Source organism: Alosa pseudoharengus, unplaced genomic scaffold (assembly GCF_046254945.1).
Source record: "Alosa pseudoharengus isolate Yale_2024_CS ecotype anadromous, Long Island Sound unplaced genomic scaffold, YU_APseudo_1.1 YU_APseudo_1.1_scf_15, whole genome shotgun sequence".
NCBI classification, from domain to species: Eukaryota; Metazoa; Chordata; class Actinopteri; order Clupeiformes; family Clupeidae; genus Alosa; species Alosa pseudoharengus.
The window spans coordinates 14,299,836-14,327,828 of NW_027468620.1; the positions used below are offsets into that span (position 1 = coordinate 14,299,836).

General features: G+C 43.0%; 1 protein-coding gene and 1 pseudogene across 1 annotated transcript in view; both read left to right on the forward strand.

The window, feature by feature from the left end:
- The first annotated feature begins 1,648 nt into the window (after window positions 1-1,648).
- Window positions 1,649-10,591, forward strand: LOC143124763 (uncharacterized; annotated as a pseudogene).
- Window positions 10,592-25,252: 14,661 nt separating this feature from the next.
- LOC143124764 (organic cation/carnitine transporter 2-like) overlaps window positions 25,253-27,993 on the forward strand; it is a 33,349-nt gene continuing 30,608 nt past the window's right edge. Inside the window, exons 1-2 of the mRNA XM_076286469.1 lie at window positions 25,253-25,618; window positions 26,020-26,123. Coding sequence (XP_076142584.1) covers window positions 25,253-25,618; window positions 26,020-26,123 — 470 coding nt within the window. The remainder of the gene's footprint in view (window positions 25,619-26,019; window positions 26,124-27,993) is intronic.

Here is a 27,993-nt window from a genome sequence, read left to right on the forward strand (position 1 = left end):
AAATGTATAGCTAGTGAAATCATTTCACTATCCTAGTCGCTAAGATAGAAATTATTAGAACACATAGGCCTACTTGCTGTGGAGACGACACACTTTAGGCTATTCAGAAATTATTTGCGAGATCATTGCAGCCTGATTATTAGCCTATATTTAAAGCTTATACCATGGTCTAGGTTGAAAAGGGTGTCATTTAAAAAGTGATATAGCCTACTACACCTATAAAATTATTATTACGTTTCTTGACAACGCCTGAGTTAGTCCGCTCAGCTGTGATTTATCAACATTCCACAGCATTGCAAAAACAGCTGAAAAAACGAACGATTTTAACTCTAAAACTAATTTAGTATTAATAATTGATTTCATATTTATTTATTTCTTAAGTGACCATGGTATAAACGGGATAATGCCCTTCGATGGGTCCATTATCAGAAATAAATGGACTTCGCAAAAGGCAACCGTCCTCCGCTTCGCGTCGGACAGTTCACGCCTCCGCGTCATCCATTTATTTCTGATAATGGACACCTCGTCGGGCATTATCCCTTACCTAACATCTCTGGTGTGGTTTTGACGATCAGAAAAGTAATTTTCCTTAGCTATACTGAAATAGGCTAATGATGTCAAGTGCGCTTCTGTGGGGTTAGGGTGGGCGCAGTGGACTCGGAGTGCTGTCGCGGAACATTGGAATTTGTGGCTGCCCAGGACTTTTCTAAAACTTCTCGCTATCACCCGCACACCGCACTAAAATGACGTAGGCTATTTAGCAGTCAAAATCCGAAACATGTCCAGGGGAGGGGAGGGGGGGCGGGGAGATCGTCGGACATCCATTATTTTTGTTATTCAGCACCCCTGGTCAAAAATAGGTTCCCGCGCGCCTGGTATTGATACACATAGTGTTAGTGCAAGTGTTAAAAATAAAAATAAAGTCCTCTGCAATGTCTGCAGCAAGGAATTTGCATATCACCGGAGTTCGTCAACTCTAAAGTCTCACATCAATGCAAAGAAATAGTGTTGACATTGAGGGGAGTGTTCATTTATTTTCATTGTGTCCAGGTTCTCTTTCAAGCATTCATTCGGTATCTCACTATGGGACACGCCCCCTCGCGAGTTCCCCAGAAGCCATTATTTCATTACGCCAGCCACCATTGGCTGGACGACTGACGTATGCGACGTGGAGGAGGTACTTCCTCCTCCCTTATATTCTACGGCGCAACGTCATTGCTTCAGTCTAAAACCTCTTCTCGCCCCCAGAGGCGTGCTCTCTCGTGTACAGGTGCTGTGGCTTGGTGGCTTAACTGTTCATTGAGCGAGGTAACGACTCGGTCCCCGAACGCTACCTTAACGCCGCTTCATCTTCGAAGAGCACTGGTTTGGACTTGGCTAGTCTGTCGCCAAACAGTAGCCTCTCCCTTGCTAGCCTGTCGCCAAACAGTAGCACGCTAGCCTGTCTCCAAACAGTAGCCCGCTAGCCTGTCTCCAAACAGTAGCCTCCAAACCCAAAAGCTAGTCTGTCTCCATACATACAGTAGCTCCAAAGCTAGTCTGTCACCAAACAGTAGCAACCGCTAGCCTGTCCTCAAACAGTAGCGAAACAACATGTCGACGCCTGTGCCCCCCCTTCCCCGCGAGGAAGTGCGAAGCCCCGGCTAGGATGTGTTTGTGTGGGAACAAGATTTCGGCCGCTGACACCCACCAGGTGTGTGCCGCGTACACGCCCAGACCACATCCCTGGAAGTGTGTGAACACTGCGCCCGACTTTCCCTCTGGTCTCGCCGACGTAGGCTAGCACGCCTAGCTAGTCTCACCGACGACGACCCCATGCTAGGAGCGGATGACCCCCCCTCCCCTTGAGTCACCCAGGAGCCGGCCGGCGCTGGAGAACTGGGTGCTGAGTGCCTCGAGGAAGCCACACGCTCATGGAGCAGCCCATTCTCAGCGAAAAACCCGGCTCAAGGGCTCGCGGCGCTGGAATGGCCAGACATGGAAAGCAGTGGATTCTCCCATCTGCTCCCTGTCGAACCGCTCCTGGCCTCCCATCTCCACCCCACCCAGAAGTCTGCGATGACCCCCTCGGGACCCGCATTCCCCTCCAAAGCCGACAATTTCCAGTCCGCCGTGACTGAAAAAAGCTACAAAGCAGTGGCGTCGGCCGTGAGAGCTCTCTCATCTCTGCTCATGGCCTACCAAGCCGAGCTGGAGGAAGACTTCTCGTCCGCCCCCAACCAGCCAGCTGTGTGGGACGAAATGTGTGTGGTCACAGACCTCTGCCTACGGCTACACAGGTGTGCGGTGCAAACGGCGGGACGGGCTATGGCCCACATGGTCTCCCAAGCTCGCTGGCTCGACCTCTCCAGCCTCTCCACAAGGAGAAGACCCAGCTGCTAGATGTGCCCGTGGACCCCAAAGGCCTCTTTGGATCAGCCGTGGCCACTATGCAAAAGCGGTGTGAGGAAAAGAAACGGGACAGTGAAGCGTTGCAGCTGTGCCTCCCCAGAAAGGCACAAGCCCCCGCTCCCAAAGCACCCAGACAGACGTTCTCCGAGGCAGCGGCACGCCCGCCGCAGTACCGGATACCGAGACGTCAGCTCCCGACCCAGACTGCCACTCAGAGCCTTGGTAAGACCCCCGAGCTCAAAGGTGCCTGGGTTAAAAAGCCCTTTAACCCTAACGCGACACAGGGAGGTCAGCAAAACCCCCCACCCGTGCAGGGAGCGAGGAAGAAGAAGCGCGCCTAGTACGCGCCTTGCAGCCGAGGGGGGGCGAGTCCAGCCAGACGCTCCCCCCTCCTCGACTCACACCGGCCCCGTTCCTGGGCCTGTTCAAAGAGGCATGTTCACTGCCCACCAAGAGGCATGCTGAGGCCACAGAAGCGCTCGCAGTTCACAGCCCACTGAAGCAGAGAAGAGACCTGGAGTGCCAGTTCGAGCCCCAACAGAGTCTCACAAGCACACACCAGTGCCCCCCTTCAAAAATAAATGTCTCGGTGCGCAGTCAGGCCGAGGGCCGAGGGCGTATCCGTCAAAAGAATGCAAAAAATTGTCAAATGAACAAAAAAGCTCTCACAAAAATTCACGAGCCATGTTCAGTGGAAATGGCGTGCAATCACTCCCTAATAACGCCACCAGGCGGAGCCAAAGCTTCACCGGTGGCGATGGGCATTATAAGCACGCTAGCGTTGCAGCCCACGCCAGCTCGGTCGCGCCAGTTAGCGCCACTAGATGGCGTCATTTCGCCACTGACCGAGCGCATCCAGTACTGGCGGATGCACGTGAAGTCAGACTGGATAATAAAGATTATAGCGAAAGGCTACCGCCTACAGTTCGCTACACCCCCACCCCCGTTCAATGGGATTGTACAATCCCACGCTACAGGGAAATCTGCCCGTGTTCTACAGGGGGAAATAATTTCCCTGTTAAACAAACAAGCGATCAGAGTAGTCCCCATCGAGCAAAGCCATCACGTTTTTTACTCGAGGTATTTTCTGGTTCCAAAGAAAGGGGGGGGGGGGGGGGGCTTGCACCCGATATTGGACCTGCGTGCACTGAACAGATACCTAAGAAAGTACAGGTTCAGGATGCTAACCAATGACGCATTAATGCGCTTCGTGCGCCCGGTCACCTCAGTGGATCTGACCGATGCGTTCCTACACGTTCCGATCTATCCGCCCCACAGAAAGTTCCTCAGGTTTGCCTTTCGAGGTGTGGCCTACGAGTGGCTTGCCCTCCCATTTGGCCTTGCGCTCAGCCCCAGAGTCTTCGTCAAGGTCACCGAAGCGGCTATCGCGCCGCTCCGGGAAAAGGGTTTACGTCTGGCTACTTTTATCGACGACTGGCTGGTGGCCGCGCACTCATACCAGGAAGCGCAGCAGCACACAGCTCTCCTAACGGAGCACCTGTTGTTACTAGGCTTCAGAATAAATTGGGAAAAAAGCGTGCTGCGCCCGTGTCAGATCACCACCTTCATAGGGCTGTCTCTAAACTCCGTCTCATTCAGAGCGCACCTGTCAGCGGAACGAGTCAAAGCGTTCCGCGCATGCCTCACGCTTTTCCGCAGGGGGGTTACTGTGAAATTCAGGGTCTGCCTCAGACTCCTGGGCCTCATGGCGTCAGCCTTGGTGGTCGTACCCCTCGGCCGTTTATACATAATGGCTGTTCAGCGATGGGTGGCGTCGCTGGGATTGAAGCTACTCACGAGGGCAGGTCGATAAACGGGGTGGGGGACTCACACATGCAATCTTTGCACATAAACCGTCTAGAACTGATGGCGGTTTGGCTCGCACTCAGACATTTTCTGCCCATCCTGAGAGGGCATCATGTCTTGGTCAGAACAGACAACACCACTGTGGTGGCTTATGTCAACAAGCAGGGGGGACTGAGGTCTCGTCATATGCACACGTTGGCACACAGACTGATCTTATGGAGCAGCACACGGCTCCTGTCGTTGAAAGCCACACACGTCCCCGGTGTATTGAATTTGGGTGCAGATTTATTATCCAGGGGCAACCCCCGCTACGGAGACTGGAAACTCCACAGCAATGTGGTGGCTCAAATCTGGTTGCGAACGGGTCGAGTGAAAGTGGACTTATTCGCCTCCGGGGAGAATGCGCAATGTCCAATGTTTTTCTCCCTGCGCGATCAGAAAGCCCCGTTAGGGATAGATGCATTAGAGATAGATACGTGTGGCACACCAGTGGCCACACGTCCTGCTCTATGCCTTCAGGGATTAAAGTGAAAAAAAATCGTTTGACTGAACTTTTTTCAGGCCATAAGTCATACGTTCTTCATATATACCTATAGAGATAGCACCCCTTTTGCGGTCGCGACCTATTGGTTTTTAATGTACAAAAAGATGCAAACAGCAAAGTAAAGGGAGTATTCGCCTTATTCACACGACGGCCATTGTTTAAACCAAAACGAGGCTACAGGGTACACTTACTATATAATTAATGCCACCTACAGGCAGTGTTGGGCAAGTTACTTCAAAATCGTCAAAGTAATTTGTTACATTATAATATTACTGTCTCTGAATTGTAAGGCATTACACTACTATTGTATTACTTTTAAGTTACTTTTACCAAAATATCTAGAAATATGGATTTGGAATTCTAAATGCAGTTTATTATGCTCAATGCAGCTCATTGCACTTCTAATGGAGGGCGATGTGGTATAACATAATGACTAAGCTAGGCTTAAGGCTAACAACAGTAGAATGCAATAGGCGCAGTGATGGCTCATGATGCAATACAAGGAACAATCATAGCCAGAATTTTGTTAAAAGCAGACAAAAGGTCGAAGTCTGGTCAATTGTGATAGAAATGCTGTAACTTTAGGCTTAGGCCTACTCATTAAAATCAACAGAGAGCCCACTACCTGTATATTGTAACCCAGAACTTGTCAAGATAGGCTACACAGTGCCGCTGCTGGCCATTTTGGTGCCCTAACTGGTGAAATACAGTATTAACCTAAGTATGTCATCATATGGTCAACTATAAAGATGTAGGCTAATCTGCCTGTTCCCAGGGATGGGTAGTATTTCTGAAACATGTAATATGTATTTCAAATACAAAATAGTATTTTGTCATTTGTATTTTATTTGGTTGAAGGAAATGGCTCTGTATTTTGTATCAAAATACTTTATTGGTGTGTATTTTTGTATTTTAGAAATACTGCAAAATACTATATGTGAAACACACTAAAAAAAGTAGATACTACACACAGGTGTAATTAATAATTGGTAATTAGGCAACAATGGTTTATTTTTATCGCAATCAGCTAATGTGAGAACAGCTGTGTTCAAAGACACTAACAGCTTTTCAGTGACGGCTGTTGTTGAAGCATCAGCTCTGGTCTGAAGCACTGGTGTGAAGTCGTACGCAAGTAAAGATGAGCAAGTTTACCTGTGTAAGTTCACATAAGGGCACCGACAAAGGCAACCATGTCCTGAGTCAATATCACCATAAGGTGCCTTTGAGACTTCCCCATCCCCCCCAAAAAAGCTGAGATTTTCCATTGAACTTCATATTCATTGTATTAAGTATATGTTATGCTGTTAGAAATACATATTGGTCAAGCTCCCACACTTTTTATAAATTAACTGCAAGCAGACAATTTACATGCAAACAGCAAAATATGTCCACCCTGTCATGGACAATTTCAAAACAGAGTAAATACATTGTAATTACATAGTGATTATAAAATGTACATTTTCAGAAAACTATTTAGTCCCTTTCTCAACAATACATTTTAGTTAATGGGAAAAGTATTGGGATAATAATGAAATTATGGCAAACTATTTGTTTCTCTATAAAATCTGCGAGAGTTGCACTTTCTTTTCTAAATAAAATCTAACAACAAAGATATCTGGTCAAATTTTCAAACAATACTATTTGGCCCTCATTTGCTTATAAAGGAATCACACAAAATATTTTGCTAACTTGTGGAAATAATTTGTTTATTTTCATAGAACATGAAAATAACAGGGTGGACAGAGACATGACAGGGTGGACCCTGGGCATGACAGGGTGGACATGTTGTGGAATGTCATTGAATGGCCCCATAAATGCAAGGAACAATGCAGTTTTACTTTTCTCTTTTTTGAGCTGTGCCTCTAATATTTCAATCTGTTTTTTCAGTTTTCTCTTCGCACTCCTTAGAATGCTTTCCCCTTGACGCCGTTGCCTGAAACACAAAATATTTGTAAGGATTTTTTTATACGATTTTAGCAAGTTAGTTATCAATATGAAGAGTTCAGATGCAAAAACCCTCTAAATCCATCTGACCACTTTTCTTTTAAATGAGCATTTAAAATCAGGCTCCTATAGGTTTTTGCCTATAAATCAATATGTCAGACCAGGAAAGAGTGGTATTTAGTGGGTTTTGAAGTTAAATTATTTGAACTGACAACATGAACTGTGTGTGTGTGTGTGTGTGAGTGAGTGAGAGAGTGGGTGTAAATGTGTATGTGTGTGTGTGTGTGTGTGGGTGTGAGTGTTTCCGTGTGTGTACATGCATGTGTGTGCAAACATTGGTGGTTTTCCTGCACATGTGGCAACATGACAATATGAACTGACAACAGGAACTGTGTGTGTGTGTGTGAGTGTGTGTACATGTGTGTGTGTGTGTGTCTGTTTGTGTGTGTGTTGGTGGGTGTGTTTCTGTATGTGTGTGAGTGCCTATGTGTGCGAACATTGGTGGTTCACACGTACATGTGGCAACATGACAACATGAACTGACAACATGTACTGTGTGAGTGTGTGTGTCTGTGAGTGGGTGTACGTGTGTGTACTGTATGTGTGTCTGTTTGTGTGTGTGTGTGTGCATGCATGCATGTGTGTGGGAACATTGGTGGTAAGTTGTAGGAGTGTGTGTAAGGAGATGTCTTTTATCTCCTGGATGAAAATTATACTCTTTCCCATTCATTTCCTATGGCGCTCATTTTTGACCTTAAACAAAAAAAGTGTTTCTACGTTGAATAAATCACTCAAAATTCAAAGAAAGTAGTCAAAATAAATTCTATGCGTTCAAAAGCCTTTTGTGAAGGATATCATAAGATCTTGAGGCAGTCTGATGAAAAATGCCATATTTATGGTACAGGGAATGGTTAAATCGGTCATTTTTGACCGGAACAGTGTTAGAAGGTTAACGTATACTATGTGTGGAGAGCATCCATTCACCATCTTTATCTCATTTTTGACGTAGGTGGCATTTAGAGGCTTTTGCATCTGAACCCTTCATATGTCATTTTATGGGGACATAAACAGTTGATAATTGTCCTTCAAATACATCTAAACTTTCTAATAAGTCTCATCAGCTAAACTTCCAATGATCTAACCTGGAGGGCCCTGGCTCACGCTGATTTTCAGGAGTTTCAGCAGGGGAGGGGTGGCTGTGACTGTAGCAAAGCACTGGCCCTGTTTCTGGCTCTGGCTTGACTTTTTGCCTCTCTCCATTTCCTTCTTTTTGCCCTCTTCTCTCTCTCACTGAGCTCATTGACACCTTTCTTCTTTCCAGTCTCTCTGTCTTTTTTCCATTTGACCCTTTCTTTCTCAAGGTACTTTCTTCTTCTGTCTGGGTCAGCATCACGACGTTCCCGATATCTCCTTGCTATCTCAGCTCCTTTTGATCTCATTCCTTGAAAAAGACGATTCAAAATGTTCCCTTACACATTTTAATTGGCAGTCTGTAAATTAGGCTTGCCTTATCAAACTAGGCTTGCTGATACCGATATCGCCAAAAAAATTGTCCAAATTGTCCAATTGTCCAAATTTACTATGTATAGCATGTACTGTTATAAAATGTGTGTAATAGCTGTTGTAATATGTGTAACATTATCAGCATGTGGCCTAAACTATGCACATGTCCACCCTGTCATGGAAGGCTTGCTGACAGGGTGGACAATGACAGGGTGGACATTTTTGGCTAATGTTAGCATTTAATGAGCACATGGTGGACCTTCACTTAGCAACATGCTACAGTCAGCAAGCTGACTATGTACTGTTTTACAAATATATTTCAAAGTTCTGATAGGTTTTTCTATCAATTGATATTTCACTATGACAGAGTGGACATGTTAAGCTTGACAACATCCAACTACACACATAATATGATGAAAATTATGAAACATAAGTGGAAATACTTACTCTGCAACTCGCCAATGCTTCAGTCTCCATTGAAGAAAGAAAAAAAGCTCGTAGTGATGTCACTGAAAACATCAGTGGGTTTCTTAAAGGGACAGTTACCCCATAATGACAGGGTGGACCGCAATTTCAGGGACACATGCAAAATGTTCAATATGATTATGAAAATACAATATACATGATCAAAATGACTTGTTTTATCAAATAACTTATTGTGGACAATAAAACCATGTTAAAATTTTTTTGATTTAGTATCATTTAACCACTTATTACACACACTGTAGTTAGCCGAGCAGTGTGTGGGACATGCCAAAATCACGTACATCCAATGAAAAGAAATTGTATAAAATGAAGGAAACACATTTTAAGAGACTTATCATTGTACTGATATGTGTGCAAGTGTTTGGCCACTTATAATAAGACCTCAGACTTTCATTATTCTGCTACATTTTCATGATGACTGAGTGAGTCTGATGAGGACACCAAAGGCACTTCATAGTGATATTGACTCTCCTATTGTCTCCATGCCAATCTTTAACAGAAAAAATGTCAGATATCTCAATGAACCACAATGACATCAATAGATGGTAAGGTGTTGAGTGTGTTTGAATTCCCTTCCTTGTAGCATCCATTTCTGCATTCTACAGTGGGGACAAGTTCACCTTGTTTAATTAAATAACAATTATATTTCCTTATTAGCTGCATACTTGAGGTTGAAGATATTAAGGCATATCAAGTTTCTCACATACTGGAACTTCAAGATACATAGCCTTATGATTTTCTTATTCAGTTCTGCACTGGACTTGAATTAACACGCTGTCAAAACCTTCCGTTGCAAATTGTGAAAAACATTGTTGTACATGTCATAACAGACGGGATAATACATTGCATACGGTTTATATTGCGTCGCTTTACACATAATGTTAGTTGCATTGATTAAAAACTGTAACAATAATAGTAGCCTACATGGGGTGGCATAGCAGGCTATCTGTTCAAGTCATAGGTGACACCCAAAATGAATGACCTCCCCTGACAAGAGTTCGCGATAGTAAGAAATTGTCTACATTGATGCACGGAAAGAACAGCCTCTTCTCGCACATAGAGCTCACAATATCATATCCAAAAAAGTTAAACGGATTTGCCAACCTCATCAGCTGTCTCGATTGTGTCACTATAATCCAACTTTTAGACCGTTATTAGTCCTCCATATGTGTTCTTTTTTTTAAGCAAACGCCCCAGGCCAACGAGACAAGCGTGTAGCTACAACATAAACAAAGCGGAACTCATGGCTGAGGTAGGCTAGGCTATCTTCTTGAGCCGTCACTGATTGAGACACAGAAAGTTCTCAAGAACACTATTAGCAGCTAGGTCTTTAAACATGTATCATCACACACATTAATTCATCGGACCTAATATTTGTAGTTGCCTTAAAAAAAGGAAAAGAAAAGGTGATAGCCCCCCCCCCTCCTATTTTTTTTTCTCATCGGATCTGCATCGATCTCAAATATGACATTTCTAAAATCAAATTGACGGAAATCCGTCCTACGACGGAGAACTTTAATCCTTGTGCCTTCCCTCCGTTGGAACTGATCACTCCAACGCTCGCCAGGGTGCGGGAACAGAGCCTCTCACTCATTCTTGTAGCCCCGCGCAGAAATAATCCCGTTACTCCACTCCCCACCGTGGCCGCTGCCCCCCCGCAGGGACCTGCTGTCCCAAGCGAACGGGGAAATATTTCACCCTCATCCAGAGCGCCTGGCCCTCTGGGTTTGGCCCGTGAAAGGCTGAATCTGACAGCTGCAGGACTGCCCTGCAATGTCATAGCGACCATTCAGAGCGCTAGGGCGTCATCAACTAGGACGTTGTATGATAGCAAATGGCGTGTATTTAATGATTGGTGTATTAAAACAGGGACGATAGCCTTCCAGTGCTCTGTGGACGTTATCCTTACGTTTCTGCAAGACTTACTGGATAAAAACAAATCCTTCTCCACTGTCAAAGTTTACCTGGCTGCCATCTCGGCCTACCATGTAGGCTTTGGGGACAAAACAGCGGGCCAGCACCCTCTCATACGTGAATTTATGAAAGGGGCTCGACGCCTCCGCCCGGTTTCTAAACCACTGGCCCCTTCATGGGATCTGCCGATGGTTTTGGATGTTCTGTCTCGCCCTCCCTTCGAGCCATTACAACAGTTGGATCTTAAAGTGCTCTCACTCAAGACGGCTTTGTTGGTGGCTTTGGCTACGGCTAAACGTGTAAGAGATATTCATGCCCTATCTGTGAATACAGCCTGTATGCAATTTTTCCCGGGTGACTCGAGGGTTGTATTAAAACCCAACCCAGCATTCATTCCAAAGGTTTTCAACCCGTCACTGTCGTGTCGGCCGATTGAACTATTTGCGTTTAACCCACCGTCTTTCACCTCCCCGGAGCAGGAGCGGCTGAATGCGCTCTGTCCGGTCAGGGCGTTGGGTGTGTACGTGGACAAAACTGCGGAGTTAAGGAAAACGGAGCAGCTGTTTTGTGTGTTTGGTGGCTGGCGTAATGAAATAATGGCTTCTGGGGAACTCGCGAGGGGGCGTGTCCCATAGTGAGATACCTCACTCATGCTATCAGAGAACCGGGGTTACGTGAGTAACCTTAAGTTATATCTGTGACCTGAAATGCCTTGTATGTGAAAAAAACTTATTTCCGAAGTACTTTTGAATTTTTTTCCTCAGCATATTAAGTCATAATATCATGTAAACTGTGTAGTTATCCTACCATTACAACCATATTAAATTAAATTCTAGACCGTAGCCTGCTAAATATCGGAAGGTGACCTTTTTTCCCTCCCTTTTTACGTATGTGTCACTTAATATTAATTTCTGTACAAAACCAAGACGGGAGATTCTTTAGAAAACGCAATAGCACCCACCCTATAAGTGTAGCCTAGGCCTATCTAAATAGACCTCTCCAGAATAAGTTCCGCCTCCGTAACTTCCGTATCCATCCAACTTCCGGGCGTCGATTGTCTATGGGAAATAACATGGCGTTTCGAAATATCATACCGGTAAAACATCTGTAGGTTGCGAAGTAGAAAAAGCTGGTGGGCAGATTGGCCTACACACTTCTGCCATCTAGTTTCCACAGGATTTTTTGATTGTCGGTGCCATTAAAAAATACAGTGGAAACTAGATGGCAGAAGTGTGTAGGCCAATCTGCCCACCAGCTTTTTCTACTTTGGACCGAACGTTGGATGGATACGGAAGTTAGGAGGCGGGACTTATTCTGGAGGCGGGACTTATTCTGGAGAGGTCTATTATCGTTATAAAAAAAATGACCTAGTACATGACTCAAGAGCTGTAAACCGTATTTTGAGACTGCGTGTAGCCTACAAAAGCGCATGGAGATTTTAATTTTGCAACGAGAAACTGTAACACAGCTAGTCTAAGTCTAACATTGTTTGAGTTTTCTCCCCAACGATTTCTCTGGTAGTTCTTCACTGATCTGAGATAATGAGCGAACTAGCGTCTCGAAAGAATAAAAAAAAAAGTTTAAAAGTTTTTTTTAACATCCAGTGTGTAGTAGTTGGGAATGTTTATCTCGGTTCTGTCACTAGGTGGCGGCATAGGGTTGTAAGTACCATGTAATAGGTAGCACTGGGTAGTTATAGCATGGTAGTAGGCCAGTGAGGGTTATGCTCATTGTACTGCAATTACTAATGTTCAGTAAAAGCCAACCTAAAGGTTATTCAGCTGCCCGTCCATTCTTGTATAGCAAAGAAGATATTACATTTGGCGACGAGGAAAACGGTGAGCTCAGAAGAAGTTGAAAACAACAGTAGACTCGGCTAATGTCAGACAACGATAAAGCTAACGCTAACCGAAACGTGGAGATGGCTATGGTAGGAACACACACGGCTTTTGACAATAACGCCCAGACTTGGGAGGAATACGTGGAAGTATTGGACCATTTTTTCATTGCAAATGGGATTGCAGATGAAGGGAGGAAGCGGGCAATATTGTTAAGTTCTGTAGGCAGTCGTACATACAGTTTGATAAGAAGCTTGTTAAGCCCAGTAAAACCGGGTGCTAAATCATATGCCGAATCGACGGCACTGCTTCAGTCACATTATAACCCGAAGCCCAGCGAGATTGTTCAACGATTTAAAATGTGACGGAATATGTGGCAGTGCTACGTGAGCTCGCTCAACATGCAACTATGGAGATAAGTTGACGGAGATGCTACACAACATGCTTGTTTGGGGCATAGCAGATGATCGCATGCAGCGGAGATTGCTGGCAGAGCCTGAGTTGACGTCGAGAAAGCCTTGAAAATCGCGCAAGCCATGGAGACTGCAAATAAGGATGTGCGGGACCTGCAGCTTCGGCCGAAAGCGCTGGACAGTGAGTAAAACTGCATCGCAAGGGGCAGTATACAAGGTGAAGGCAACAACTAAGGGCCAAGAAAAAACAACTTTGTTAACATGTTATAGGTGTGGGGGTGAGCATATGGCAAGAGACTGTCACTTTCTTAATGAAAAGTGCCATGGCTGTGGTAAAATCGGACATGTGAAAAGAATGTGCAGATCCTCGTCTCTAGACCAGCAGCAGCTTAAGGGGAGAGAGAAGCACAAGCAAAAGAGTTTCAGAAATGATAGAAAGCAGTCTGCCCATCACATAAGGGAATCTTCCGAGGAGGTGTCAAGTGATGAAGAGGTGTTCACTATTCACCATTTTGCAAAGTCCAACATAATGAAAATAGACCCCATTACCACCCAGCTTAACATAAATGACAACATTGTTGAATTCGAAGTGGATACTGGCTGCAGTGTGACAATTGTGTCAAAGACTGAATATGGCAAGTTATGGACATCAGGGCGCACACAAGAACTGCAGGATTGCTCAATGACTCTGAAAACATATACAGGTGAACAAGTACCTACACTGGGAGCAATGGAAGTCACCGTAAAGTACAAAGACCAAGCCAAACAGCTACCAGTAGTGGTCGTAGCAGGCACAGGGCCCAAACTGTTAGGCAGGGGATGGATCAAAGAGCTGGGAATGAACTGTGTGTTTGTGAATAAAATAGAGCAGCCACAACTGACATTACAGGATGTGCTAAGACAACATGAGGACGTTTTCAAGGAGGAACTGGGAACCTGGGTAGGCCCACCAGCAAAAATATATATCAACAAAGGCGTTGCTCCAAAATACTATAAACCTAGGCCAGTTCCCTATGCCATGAGAAAAAACGTGGAGATGGAGTTAGAGAGACTCACAAAACAAGGAATTATTGAACCAGTGAAATTCTCGGAGTGGGCAGCATCGATTGTGCCGGTGTTAAAGCCTGATAATTCGGTGCGCATCTGTGGAGACTACAAAGTCACCGTCAACCTGGTGTCAAAGCTTGAGCAGTATCCAATGGCAGGTGGGGAAAAGTTCAGTAAACTGGACATGAGCCATGCGTATCAGCAGGTGACACTTGATGAAGCATCCAAGCCATATGTCACTATAAACACGCACTTAGGTCTGTTCCAGGTTAATCGTCTTCCATTTTCCATTAATCGTCTTCCACTCCTCCAGCCCCGCAATTTTCCAGAGAATGATGGAGAATCTGCTGGCGGGCATTCAAAATGTGGCTGTTTATCTGGACGACATTTTGCTAACGGGCCGGAGCGACCAAGATCACCTGACAACACTGAACCAGGTGTTGACTCGGCTCCAGGAAGCGGGCCTTCGCCTAAAACGCAACAAATGTGCGTTCTTGGAACAGGAAGCAGAGTTCCTAGGACATAAGGTGGACACCTCTGGACTACATCCTCTACCACACAAGGTCAGTGCCAGGGCTCGAATTACGTGGGAGCCAGAGGGAGCCGAGCTCCCATAGAGTGAGGACTGGCTCTCATGAAAGCAACAAAGTCAAAAACCTGAGGGGGTCTCTCATATCTGAAAGTGTCTGGCATTGTAATTTAATCTTAAACAACCGCTCATTATCCATCCCTGTGCGATCTCTTACCATTAAAGACGTTAAATTAAAATATAGGCTACTACGGGACGTAGACCTACACTACGCTCTTGAACGCAGCATGACACTTCACCACCACACCACTAGACTATATGAGCAAACCGTATTTATTTAAACCTTTATTCATTTCTGCCAGTTAGTGCTTTTTCCCCTGTGTATAAGTTACACTACATGCATTATTGTGTTTGACACTGAGGATAGCCTATCTGAGACGATGGTCTGGTTTAAATGAGTTACGTTGTGAAATTGAGAATGGCACAGACTAAATCGTTTAGTCTATTTCTTTGTATTGTGAAATTGAAATGAGATATGAACTATTACAATCAATAATATGTTGAAATTAATTAAAAGTAATCAATTTCTATGAAAAATCTATGTCTGTTGTGTGCGTGTGTCAAGGTAAAGCCTAGGCCTACCGTGCGCATATACTGTACTGCGCAAAAGCGCCACTTGCGCCTAGGCTATTTCATTGTATCGCCTTGTTAGGCTATGCGCGGGGTGTGCCAACTTTTTATGAGATAGAGAGACCCCCTTAAAGACAAAAAGATAATTCGAGCCCTGGTCAGTGCCATACAGAAAGCACCTGCACCAACAAATTTAACGGAATTGAGAGCATACTTAGGCCTGCTCAACTACTACAACAGGTTCCTGCCAAACCTGTCAACATTGTTATCTATGGAAGAATATTAGACTCAAAAGTTTTGTACGTGTGTATCACGTTTTGAAACTGTAGAAATTATTTGTAACTGTAAAAATGATCTGTACAAGTAATTGTCAATATCACAAATATGCCCTACACTTACAAATCTATTCTACGGGTACGGATCGGTTTTACAGCTACAAATCATCCTACAGTTAAAAATGTTTTACAATTACAAATATATTCTACAATTACACATCAATATTCTACGCACAAAAAGCTGCTCTACAGTTACAAATCTTTTCTACAGGTGTACAGACTTTTGCACCACCTTAGGGATGAGAAGTGTCTCATATGTATTGTGTGTGTGTGTAACAGGATTTGTAACTGTAAAAATGATTTGTGATTTAACAAAAAAAATAACACGAACAATTTTAAGCATTACTCATATGTCGTTCACTTACAAATATATCCACAGGTATTAAATATTCCACAGTTGCTGTCTTTCAATTAAGAAACTATTCTGCCATTACAAATCTCTTTCTACAAGTACACAAATACTTTTGAGACTGTTCTGGCGCTTCCTGTTGAATAGCCAATGGCGATCCTCAGGTTTGTCTAGCCAACCATGAATCTCAGTTCACAAACCAATCACAGAGCAGGAGCAGCGCCGTCGTTGTCTGTGGGTGTAACCAAACATGGAGTCTACGCTTGGAGCACGCTAGTTTCCTGTATTCCTTGAGGTATGTTGGTAGCCTACAATATGTCCACTATTCCTTGTTAATACAGCCAGTGTACCTGATATACGGGGCAACGAGGTGAGATCAATCAATGGCAAATAATGTGGGCAACAGACAAATAACTATTATATATAGCAAGCTACCGCTAGTTAGCCAAATCCCGCTCAATCTCAATGTAGAATAGCAATGGTAGCTAAATTTTCAGTTTAAGCAGCATACAAGTGCGAACGGAAATGTAGTGTGTGGATGGATGGAAATAAATAACAACACTCAACATACTTTTGAAGACATTTTGTTTCAAGTTTGTAACTTTGTTTTTTTTTTTCTTTTTCGCATGCCCAAATTTTCGTCAATGATTCCCGGGACACTGAAAGACCGGGGTACACGAAACTTGGTGGGCATGTAACCCCACATGGATAGCATGGAACCATCGTTTTTCGTTTTGATCTGTAGCCCCCCCGCTGGACTGGACCCCCCGAAAGGAGGGTAGGGACCATTTTTTTTTTGTATGTTGATCTCAAGAGGCCATGTCAACCCATTCCATAACCACTCATTTCATGTATAGCGCCACCTAGTTAAACACAAAAAAGTAAAAATGAGGTGTTGTAATCGCAGGTATCTGTGACCTAACATAGTCAAAACTGCACGAAATTGGAAGTGTAGGATCATTATGACACCCTCTGTATGCACGCCAAGTTTCCTGGAATTCCGTTCATGGGGGGCCACACAATAAATTAATTTATGTTACTATACACCAACTGGCCTGTAGGTGGCCGGAGACAGTTTTCTGTGAATATCTCGAGAACCGTAGGGCCTAGGAGGTCCACCTTTTTTATGTATGTTGGTCTTAAGGGGGCATGTCAACCCATCCCATTACCACTTATTTCATGTATAGCGCCACCTAGTTAAAAATTAAAAAGCATAAAATTAGGTGTTTTCATCACAATATCTCTGGCTGACAAGGTCAAAACTGCACGAAATTAAAAGTGTAGGATCATTATGACACCCTCTGTATGCATGCCAAGTTTTGTGTACTTTCGTTCATGGGGGGCCTTACAATAAAATAATGTATGTGTACATTTAGTGACGTACACCAACAAGGATTCCCGGGACACTGAAAGACCGGGGTACACAAAACTTGGTGGGCATGTAACCCCACATGGATAGCATGGAACCGTCGTTTTTCGTTTTGATCTGTAGCCCCCCCGCTGGACTGGACCCCCGAAAGGAGGGTAGGGCAGACACAGTTCTCTGTGAATATCTTGAGAACTGTAGGGACTAGGATGACCATTTTTTTCCGTATGTTTGCCTCCAGGGGTCATGTTAACCCATTTCATGTACACACATGTGCACAAACAGATACACACACACACACATACATTCACAGTAATCATACGTATGACACATACTCACACAGTAGACATATGTACGCTTGCACAGGCACATACGCAGGCACACACACAAGCACGCACGCACACACACACACACACACACACACACACATAACATAAACATGTACATGCACACATGCACACAATTCAAGAATTTCTCAGAATTATGAACAGGCAAGATGGAGGTGGGGTTGTATAAAATGAATTTTACATGTGAAATCTATGAACTAATCATGTTTTGGTACTTATTATGACCGCCGCTAGCGAAGCTAGCGAAGCGGTCATATAGGGATTGTCAAAGTTTTTTTTTTTTTTTTTTTTTTTTCCCGTCATCTACTTCCTGAATTTTTGGTCAACGATACCCGGGACACCGAACCACCGGGGCACATGAAATTTGGTGGGTATGTAGCCCCACTAGACTTTTACGGAAAAATTTCGTTTCGTCCCCGGGGTCCACTCCCCCCCCGTGCTGGGCCCCCCGAACCGCAAAAAAAGCAGTTTTTCCTAAATAACTACCTGAACCGTGGCACCGAGGATGAAGAATCTTTTATGGTATGTTGGTCTCAAGGGCCCACATCAATCTGGCCCATAATCACTCATTTGTGATTTGCACCCCCCCGGTAAAAAATGAAAATGCAATATTATTCTGCTTTAATCGTCCCTATCTTCAGTTAAGATGTTCAGAACTGCACCAAATTTTATGTGTATGATTGACCTGGCATTCTCTGGGGGTATGCCAAGTTTCGTAGAATTTCATCCATGGGGGGGTCTTTAAAAAAATAGATTATGTGTACATTTAGTGACTGTACACTCATTGGCCTGTAGATGGCGGTGCACACATATAGGCTACACATGCACACACACACACAGGCACCCACATACTATCGGTATTAGAACGGCCGATACATAATTACAAATTCAGTAGGATTAAAAGAAAGCCAAAATAAATATTCATCATCATCATCATCATGGCTGCATTTCCAGTATTGGCGATAAGTAGTCGTTTGTCCACTAGATGGCGCATCGTTGCAGTGAGAGGTAATTTTGTTGGAAATTAAACGTGGGTTGGAATAAGAATGGCCGCTTCCTACAAGGACTATAGTTTACCGCAGAGAACGTCTAATAAGGATAGGATGATGTTCACATGAAATGTAATTCCCATTTCTTCTTGAAGCCGAAATAAATCTGAGGATGTTTATCGGACATGCTTGGTTTTTACTGCAGGTACGTTAATCTTATAATATCAATAAGGACCTAGGCAATGTTACCGTTAGCGTTGGTTGAGTGATGGAGGCCAATTTGATTGATTGCATTTGTAGAAAACTATAAATGCGGTTATACCAAGCAAATTGATAGCAGCACTGTAATTGTATCTTTCGACTGTCATGTGTTGCACGTGCTACAAAAATCATTCTGTGCAATGGAAGATTTACCAACGTTACACCGGTCTGATACAGTTTTGCCTATACATGCGTGAGACTGAGACGCCTGTTTATTATGACCGCCGCTAGCGAAGCTAGCGAAGCGGTCATATAGGGATTGTCAAAGTTTTTTTTTTTTTTTTTTTTTTTTTTTTTCCCGTCATCTACTTCCTGAAATTTTGGTCAACGATACCCGGGGCACCGAAACACCGGGGCACATGAAATTTGGTGGGTATGTAGCCCCACTAGACTTTTACGGAAAAATTTCGTTTGGTCCCCGGGGGCCACTCCCCCTCCGCGCTGGGCCCCCCGAAACCCAAAAAATGCAGTTTTTCCTAAATAACTACCTGAACCGTGGCACCGAGGATGAAGACATTTTTATGGTATGTTGGTCTCAAGGGCCCACATCAACTTAGCCCATAATCACTCATTTGTGATTTGCACCCCCCCGGTAAAAAATGAAAATGCAATATCATTCTGCTTTAATCGCCCCTCTCTTCAGTAAAGACGTTCAGAACTGCACCAAATTTTATGTGTATGATTAACCTGACATTCTCTGGGGGTATGCCAAGTTTCGTAGAATTTCATCCATGGGGGGGTCTAAAAAATTAAGTTATGTGTACATTTAGTGACTCTACACTCATTGGCCTGTAGATGGTGGTGCACACATATACACATGCACACACACACACAGGCACCCACATACTATCGGTATTAGAACGGCTGATACATAATTACAAATTCAGTAGGATTAAAAGAAAGCCAAAATAAATATTCATCATCATCATCATGGCTGCATTTCCAGTATTGGCGATAAGTAGTCGTTTGTCCACTAGATGGCGCATCGTTGCAGTGAGACGTAATTTTGTTGGAAGTTAATCTAAAGTGGGTTAGAAAGACACTATGCTTCCTACAAGGACAAGACTGTAGGCTACAGTAGTTTACCGCAGAGAACGTCTAAGGGTAGGATGATTTCTGCATGAAATGTAATTCCCATTTCCTCTTGAAGCCGAAATAAATCTGAGAATGTTTATCGGACATGCTTGTTTTTTACTGCAGGTAGGCTACGTTAATCCTATCAATAGCAGAACGTAGGTAAAATAATGTTACCGTTAGCATGGTTGAGTGATGGAGGCCAATTTGATTATTGATGTATTTGTAGAAAACCATAAATGCGTTTATAGGCTACCAAGCAAATCGATAACAGCACTAATTGTATCTTTCGACTGTCATCTCATTTGCTTATGACCATAACCTAGGCTACTAACAGGAGCTAAGTGAGTTAGCCACAACACGTTCGCTACGTGATGGTTTTTTAATGGAAAATATATAGGCCTAGGCTACCTGAAAGATAACCTGTCTATGATCCCGTGATGATCTACATCTCCATTTAAACCAGATGTTTTAGAGCGCACGTTGAGATGTATTCAGGGCAGGGCTGTACCTACACATATTTGTTGCACGTGCTACAAAAATCATTCTTTGCGATGGATGATTTAGTACCAACGTTACACCGGTCAGATACAGTTTTGCCTATGGCTATTCCGTGAGACTGAGGCGCTTTTTGTTTGTTCGAAGTGCGTGTTTAGGCTGTGAGAGGGGAGTCGATGTGCTTTGATTCCAGCTGGTAGTTGTAGTCTATGCGATTAAAAAACACGTGTGTGTGAAGTATCCAAACAATGATAACGCTTTCATTATGGCTGCTTTAGCCACAGACCTTGAGTTACTGTACAGTGGGTTGGGTTCCATTTAGAAGTGTCCACTTCATTCGCCCTTTCCGTGATTCACAGCTACGTGAAATGTATTACTACTGATATGCAAAACTATTAACTTTTCGCCAAGAGGTGGCAGCTTGATACTGTAAGGTGTAAGCCATTGGTTCCAACGGAGATTTTATTTGGGTCGCCAGCATAGCCTGGTGACAATTTGTGTTGTGTAATAGGCCTAGCATAGGGCCTACCTTATATAGCTTATAGTTTGTTAACAGTCACGGTTTTGTCATGCAATGTCTATGCATTTTTGCATTTAGAATAGCTCTAAAACCGGGGGGCGAACACGTCGCAGGGGGGGCGCCAGTGCGTGGATATCTCAATCGCAAAATTAAACAATATTTCTATCGGGCGCCTACCATGGACTAGGCTGGGTGAAAATCAAAAGATTGCGTCAAAAGATTGAGCTTAACCATGGACCTCATGGTTGCAAAATGCAAGGGAACATGAATCAGCATATTATTTGCACAAACAATAACGGAGAGTAGCTCTTCAACTTTGCCCGTTAAAATGTGTATGAACAGTCTCGCAACGCATTTCATGAAGGCCCTTTTGGACATGTCAGTTATTTGCACCACTGGGTAAAACGGCATTTTGTTTTAGACTACTGGTATTTAATTTGTGCATTGACAATAAAGCTGAATATAATTTGAACTAGATGACTAAACCTATGCATATGTAGAAGAAGAAACATTCACAAAAATCCATGACATGACCTCTCTTCTTGATAGCTGTTGAAAACTGCATGGAACTGACAGGGATTGTTTTAGTTTAATAATAAATAAATAAATACATTATGCTGCTACCTTCTGCTTTTCCCAAATACAATGTAGCCTACAGGTGTACCTTTCATCAGTCCAGTTGCAATGGATGGACTATGATGAACTGCCCTACTTGTGATTGTTTAGAGATTTTAAAGGTTTTATAACAATGTTACAGATTTTTTGGCCCAGAAACAAATCTATTCACCTTTGCAGCGCCAGTAGGCTACTTTGTGTGCGGAATGTGTGCAAACACACATTCCAAACAAGCATACACAAAAGTTTCAAGAGTGGGGGATGGAGTAGAAGATGGAGACAAATTCATTAATATGATTTATTTTCGCGGAATGGATGTGCAGGACTGAGCGGCGGTCATATTTTGTACCGCTACGCGGTACATCTAGTTTTGTTTGAAGTGCGTGCAGGGTGTGAGAGGGGAATCGATGTGCTTTGATTCCAGCTTGGTAGTTGTAGTCTGTGAAATTAAAAAGCACGTGTGTGTGAAGTATCCAAACAATGACACCTTAATTTCATTATGGCTGCTTTAGCAACACACCATAAGCTACTGTGTAGGCTAGTGGGTCCCATTTAGAGGTGGCTACTTCATTCGCGCTTTCCTTGACTCATGGAGCTGCGTGAATTTTATTACAACTTTTCGCCACGATATGGCAATTTAAGTCCGCTTGATACTGTAAGGCGTAAGCCATTGGTTTCCAAAGGAGATTTTATTTGTGTCGCCAGCATAGCTTATTAGCCTTATAAGCCTACCTGTAGCTTAAGGAAGCTAACAGCTTTCTATTAGGATCTAGTTTGTTAGTTACAGTTTTGTCATAACTCCCTGATGCATTTTTGCATTTAGAATAGCCAGAGCGTGAACAATATCGGGTGCCTATGCTCGCTTGGTGAACCGAGCCTGATCTGCCCGCTATTTATTTTTTGATTTCTTAAAAGATTGAGCTTGGTCTGGTGAAAGCCAGACTAGCCATGGACCTCAGTTACACAATGCAAGGGAACATGAATCAGCCTATATTTGCACGAACAATAACGGACAACAGCTCTTCAACTTTGGCCCGTTAAAATGTGTATGAACAGTCTAGCGACGCATTTCATCAAGGCCCATTTGGACATGTCAGTTATTTGCACCACTAGTAAAACAGCATTTCGTTTCAGACTACTGTTACTTAATTTGTGCATTACAATAACGTTTCAGACTACTGTTACTTAATTTGTGCATTGACAATAAAGTATTACATGAACTAAAGATGACTAAAATCTTATGTAGAAGAAGAAACATTCACAAAAAAATCCATCCATCCAAAAATGACCTTTGTTTTTGATAGCTGTTGAAAACGGCATGGAACTGACAGAGATGTTTTTGTAAATAAATAAACAAATAAATAAATAAATAAATAACATTATGCTGATACCTATTGCTTTTCCCAAATACAATGTAGCCTACAGGTGTAAGTGACCTTTCATCAATCCAGTTGCAATGGATGAACTGTGATGAACTGCCCTACTTGTGATTGTTTAGAGATTTTAAAGGTTTTATAACAATGCTACATCTTCTTTGGCTATTCTACAATCTATTCGCCTTTTCAGCACCAGTAGGCTACTTTCTGTGCAGCCGCACACACACACTCAGGCATGCCAAACAAGCATACACAAAAGTTTGGGGGATGGAGTAAAATATGGAGACAAATTGAAGTGTGCTTTATTTTCGCAGAACGGATGTACAGGACTGAGCGGCGGTCATATTTTGTACCGCTATGCGGTACATCTAGTTGTCTAGCAGATATCAGTGAGAATTGAGTGTGGATAATGCAATTTAGAGAGACAGTTAGAATCATATAGGCCTTTCAGCGTGATTTATTTTTGTGGAAAAAATGTGCTGGACTGGGCGGCGGTCATATTTTGTACCGCTCTGCGGTACATCTAGTTATTATGACATTATCAACCATTTCTTATTTAAAATGTGCAAAATTGGAAATGTCATTGTTTGAGGTATCTTAGTTACCATAGCACTGAAATATTTCACAGGTCAGAGAACATAGACAAATTTAAAGTCCAGAAAAATCAGTCCAGCAAAGGAAAATAAACTCTCTACTGAAGCAGAGGGGCTTGACCATGCAAGGGTACCACAGACAGACAGATGCAGAAATTCTGTGCTTTATACAAAAATACACAACACTGAAGTATTTTGATACAAAATACAAAGGCATTTTCATTATCTCAATAAAATACAAATTACAAATTAGTATTTTGTATTAGAAATACGTATTTTAAATACATGTATTAGAAATACTGCCCATCCCTGGGTGGAGTGGGGCACTAAAATGGCCGCGTACGCCTCACGGTCGCGTTAAAGGCTCTATGGGCCGACCCGCACCGTGCACATTCCTCGGCGGCCGACCGGGAAAACTCCCGATCGTCCCGATGGCCACTCTGTACCTGGGTTCTACCTAGCTCTAGTTGCTGCAGCCAACAGCTAGAGTAGCCAGGCAGCTACAGTGCTAAACTCTCAACATAAATCTACAGTATGTCATTCGTCACACATACTCATTAACAAGGCCCTTTAATATTTAAATAATAAAAAAATGTTGTGATACCTGTGATACCAAATAGTAAAGTTTCAATGGCAGCTGTAGGCTAGTGACAATGATGGGCTTTGTGGGTTCAGAAAGTTGCATATTCGTTTTTTTCTGCGGAGAAGCGATAGAGGGAGAAGAAGCACCCACCAAACAACCCAGAAAGTGTTGTAGAACCATCAGAACGACTCTCAACCTGCATAATTAAGGTCATTTTTGCTAAAATTGTTGCATAGGGCTTCTTTAAAAGTTGACAAACTTGACATGCCTAAACAGCTTCAACCTCAAGTATGCTGCCAAGAAGGAAATCATTTGTTTTATTTAAACCAGGGGAACTTCTGCCCACTGTGGAATGTAGAAGGGGATGCTAGAAGGAAGGGAATTCAAACACACCATCTATTGTGGTCCACTGAGATATCACTAATTTTTTTCCGTCAACAGGTTTCCCACCCTTGCAATTTTCAATTTCCTTGAATGAAATTCCCTTGACTTTTCACGGCCTATCAATATACATTCTACAATAAGTCATGACAGACAAGTCATTGCCTTTATTTGGACAGGACAGTGGAGGGTGACAGGAAGCAAGTGGGACAGAGAGATGGGGCGGGATCAAGAAATGACAGCAGGTCGGATTCGAACCTGGGTCCCAGTGGGCACTCGGGCCAATATGGTATACGGGCGCTGTAGCCTGCTGCACCACAGTGCCCCCCACATTTTTGAGATACCTCAACCGGAGGTAGAACTAAACCCAACAATGTTTTTCCTCATCTCTAAGATCTCCCATATATGAAATGGATTCTTGGCTAAAACTATTTTACTGCTAAGATTGTTTAATTAACAGATATTGTTATACAACCCAAAACCAAAAAAGGACTAAAATATAGCCTGTCCGTATTGGAGTTAAGGCATATAAATTAGTGCAGATCAATCACACAAGCTCTGAGAGCTTTTAAACTTGGCATGTTTCTAGCCAGGAAGTTGCTTTACCTACTAGAAAAGACTGTTGTTGACTATGAGTCCATGGTGAAGTTAGTTTCACTTTGCAGATGCATGTAGGCTACACTCTGCTAGTCACAAACAGGTTTTATTAAAGCATGGTTTAGTGTGCCCACACACAACTCACATCTACATCATAGTAGTATAGTAGTATTATGGGAGTAGGCTATTATAGAACTCCACCCCTCTGTCCTTTCCATACTTAAATATTTAGAGTCTGAAATGGGCATAGATTAGATTAGATTTTTTTAGGTTGAAATAGGTCTTAGACTCTGTCGAAGAAGTTTCACTCTCACTGAAATCACATGATGATTGATTATGAAGAAATAATTGCATTCTTAGGGCAGTGGGGGCCTTTTGATAGGCTCATTTACATACTACTGAGTCTCAGTGCTGTCCCTTGTGGGTTTACACGATTATCCATGGTTTTCCTGGCAGATATTCCTCCTCACCACTGCAGGTTACCATCCCTGAACAGCAGCAGCTATGGAGGACTGGGCTACAATTTGTCCATCCCAACCGAAGAGGTGAAAGGAGAAATCATTCTGAGTCAATGCAGACGCTACACTGCACATGAGGGATTGGATGCAGAGTCTAATCAAAGCACAGAGCGCTGTCTGGATGGCTGGGTGTTTAGTAAGGAGAGATATGTGTCTACTATTGTAACTGAGGTAAATATTATCAATTACTTTTAGGTGGTAATCTGTGCAAGAAAGGTCAAATGATTTTACCTAATACCTAATACCTAATTTATAAATGACATTATGTGCATGTAGTGCATGTGCAAACTGTATGTAATTGTATATTTCATTTTGAGAGTAAAACTAAACTACTATAAGGGTTATATTTCCAGATTCCAGCAATAAAAATATAAAAGCTGTCAAATATCAAATATCTTGATAATTATCATAAATTATAATTGATAATTTACCATAGTCATCATCAATTGTCATTTTTAACCCTTAAGATATATATCTATTTATGCTTTGTGCAGACAATCTACCTATCCTATCCTGAACTTATGTGCACTTAATCATCTCCTCCTGAAACGGTCTTTTCTCACTATGCACAGTGGAATCTGGTGTGTGATGATGCCTGGAGAGCTCCATTCACGCTCACTATATTTTTCGTGGGATTTCTGGTTGGATCATTCTCTTCAGGCATCATATCAGACAGGTATGTGCCAAATCCCTCGAACAATCCCATTCATCGCCTTTAAGCTGGTCAATACTAGCATGCCAACAAGATCAGCCATTAATGTCATACAGTATTTACATCTCAGATGAAAAGCTTGCCTACACATGAAATACCAACAAATGTCTTGGTCTCTTGGTCACACGTGCACACACACACCAACACACACACACGCATGAGCAAACTAGCTCACTGCACAAATGCTTTTTATGCTCTCATGAAGAGTTTGTGAAGGTGTGGACCACTGCTGCACACTGTGCCATAAAGATTTCATTTGTCAACTTCTTTATGTCTGCTGAAGATGTAACATTTGCTTATGTCTATGCAACATTCACCTTATGATAGACGTGACAAAACGTAGTAGTAGTGGATAACTTTATTGTCCCCGTGGGGCAGTTGGGTTTGCGGCACAGTCGCAAGGCACTTAATGACAGGACATCAGACATATGACACCAAACAAATAGTCCATACAGTACACAGACACAGACATAACATGAAGAACATACATCACACACTACAATACACATCCTTGGGTATGACCAGGCCAGCTGGACATCTAGCTTATTTTGACTGATTTAAAGCTTTTATGGCTTGTGGTATAAAGGAGAATTTGGATCTGTTCTTTGTCAGGAGGGGTGGACAGAAACGACGCCTAGATGGCAGTTTAAAATGAGATGCCAGGGGGTGTGTGTAGTCACATACAATGTTATTGGCTTTTCTCACCAGTCTGTCTTTGTAAATATGTTCCATGCTTGGTAGTGTTATCCCAAGTAACTTGCTGACAGTTGTTTTTCTGATTGTCTTTTTCTGAGACTCAGTGGCATTTCCTATCTATGGACATTTCTTCCATACACGTTCAGGTGTACGTCATTGCTTACCTCATACCTGCCAACACTCGTGTTCTCGGGTTTCTCCCGTATTACAAGGTCATATCCCGGCTCCCTCTTGTTTTGTTATTTCTCCTGGGAAACTCACAGAATTTGCTTGACCAAACTTAATTTTAAAATCACAGATCCATTAATTACACAATAAGGTAAAAGCAATGACCAAAATGCAGATGTAGTGTTGCAAGGAGTGTATAAAACATGTTAAATATGCAAACACTGATTCTGTGCAAATCAGTGTTATTTGCACATACAGTTGCATCAATATATCCCTCTCTCCTTCTAGTCTTGGCCTTGTTAGCCTACGTGAGGCAATTAACTCATGTGCCAAAAACGTAATATTACGTTTTTCCTTCCCATGTGTTGAGTGCCAAAAACGTAATATTCGCTCTAACACTCTAACACACCTTATATGTGATTTTGGGAACTCTGTGATTAATGGAAATTAAATATATGACGATCGAAAAAAAAACTCATGAAAACGCACAATCTGGACATTTTATCTGGACATTTTATCATAACTCTGTTGCCGCTTTGGGTCGAATCAGTGACGCATGCACATCAGGTCAAAACCAGGCCATTTTTGTGGGTCTATCACTAGGTGGCAGTCTCACCAGGTCTCGCTGACAGGCAACACTTCATATTTCATGAAAGACGTTATATCTCCATTTCTAGAAAAAAAAAACAGCGATTTTGATGAAAACTAGCCACTGTTTAGCTTGGGATTTCTCAGGAACAGAGGCGTGAAGAAATACACGGTTTGCACCCACCGAGAGCTTAAAGTCTCACCTTTTAAACGAGCCATCGTATGTGTTCATAGCTATGACACAGAATATGCTGTGGCTGAACAAAAATCAACAATAGATTGCTGGCACTCTAGGACAAAGCTCCCGAAAACAGCTTGGCATTCAATGAGTTAAAGAAGCCCTATGCAGGTCTGGTTATTCCGTCGCTGTTTTTGGGTTTTC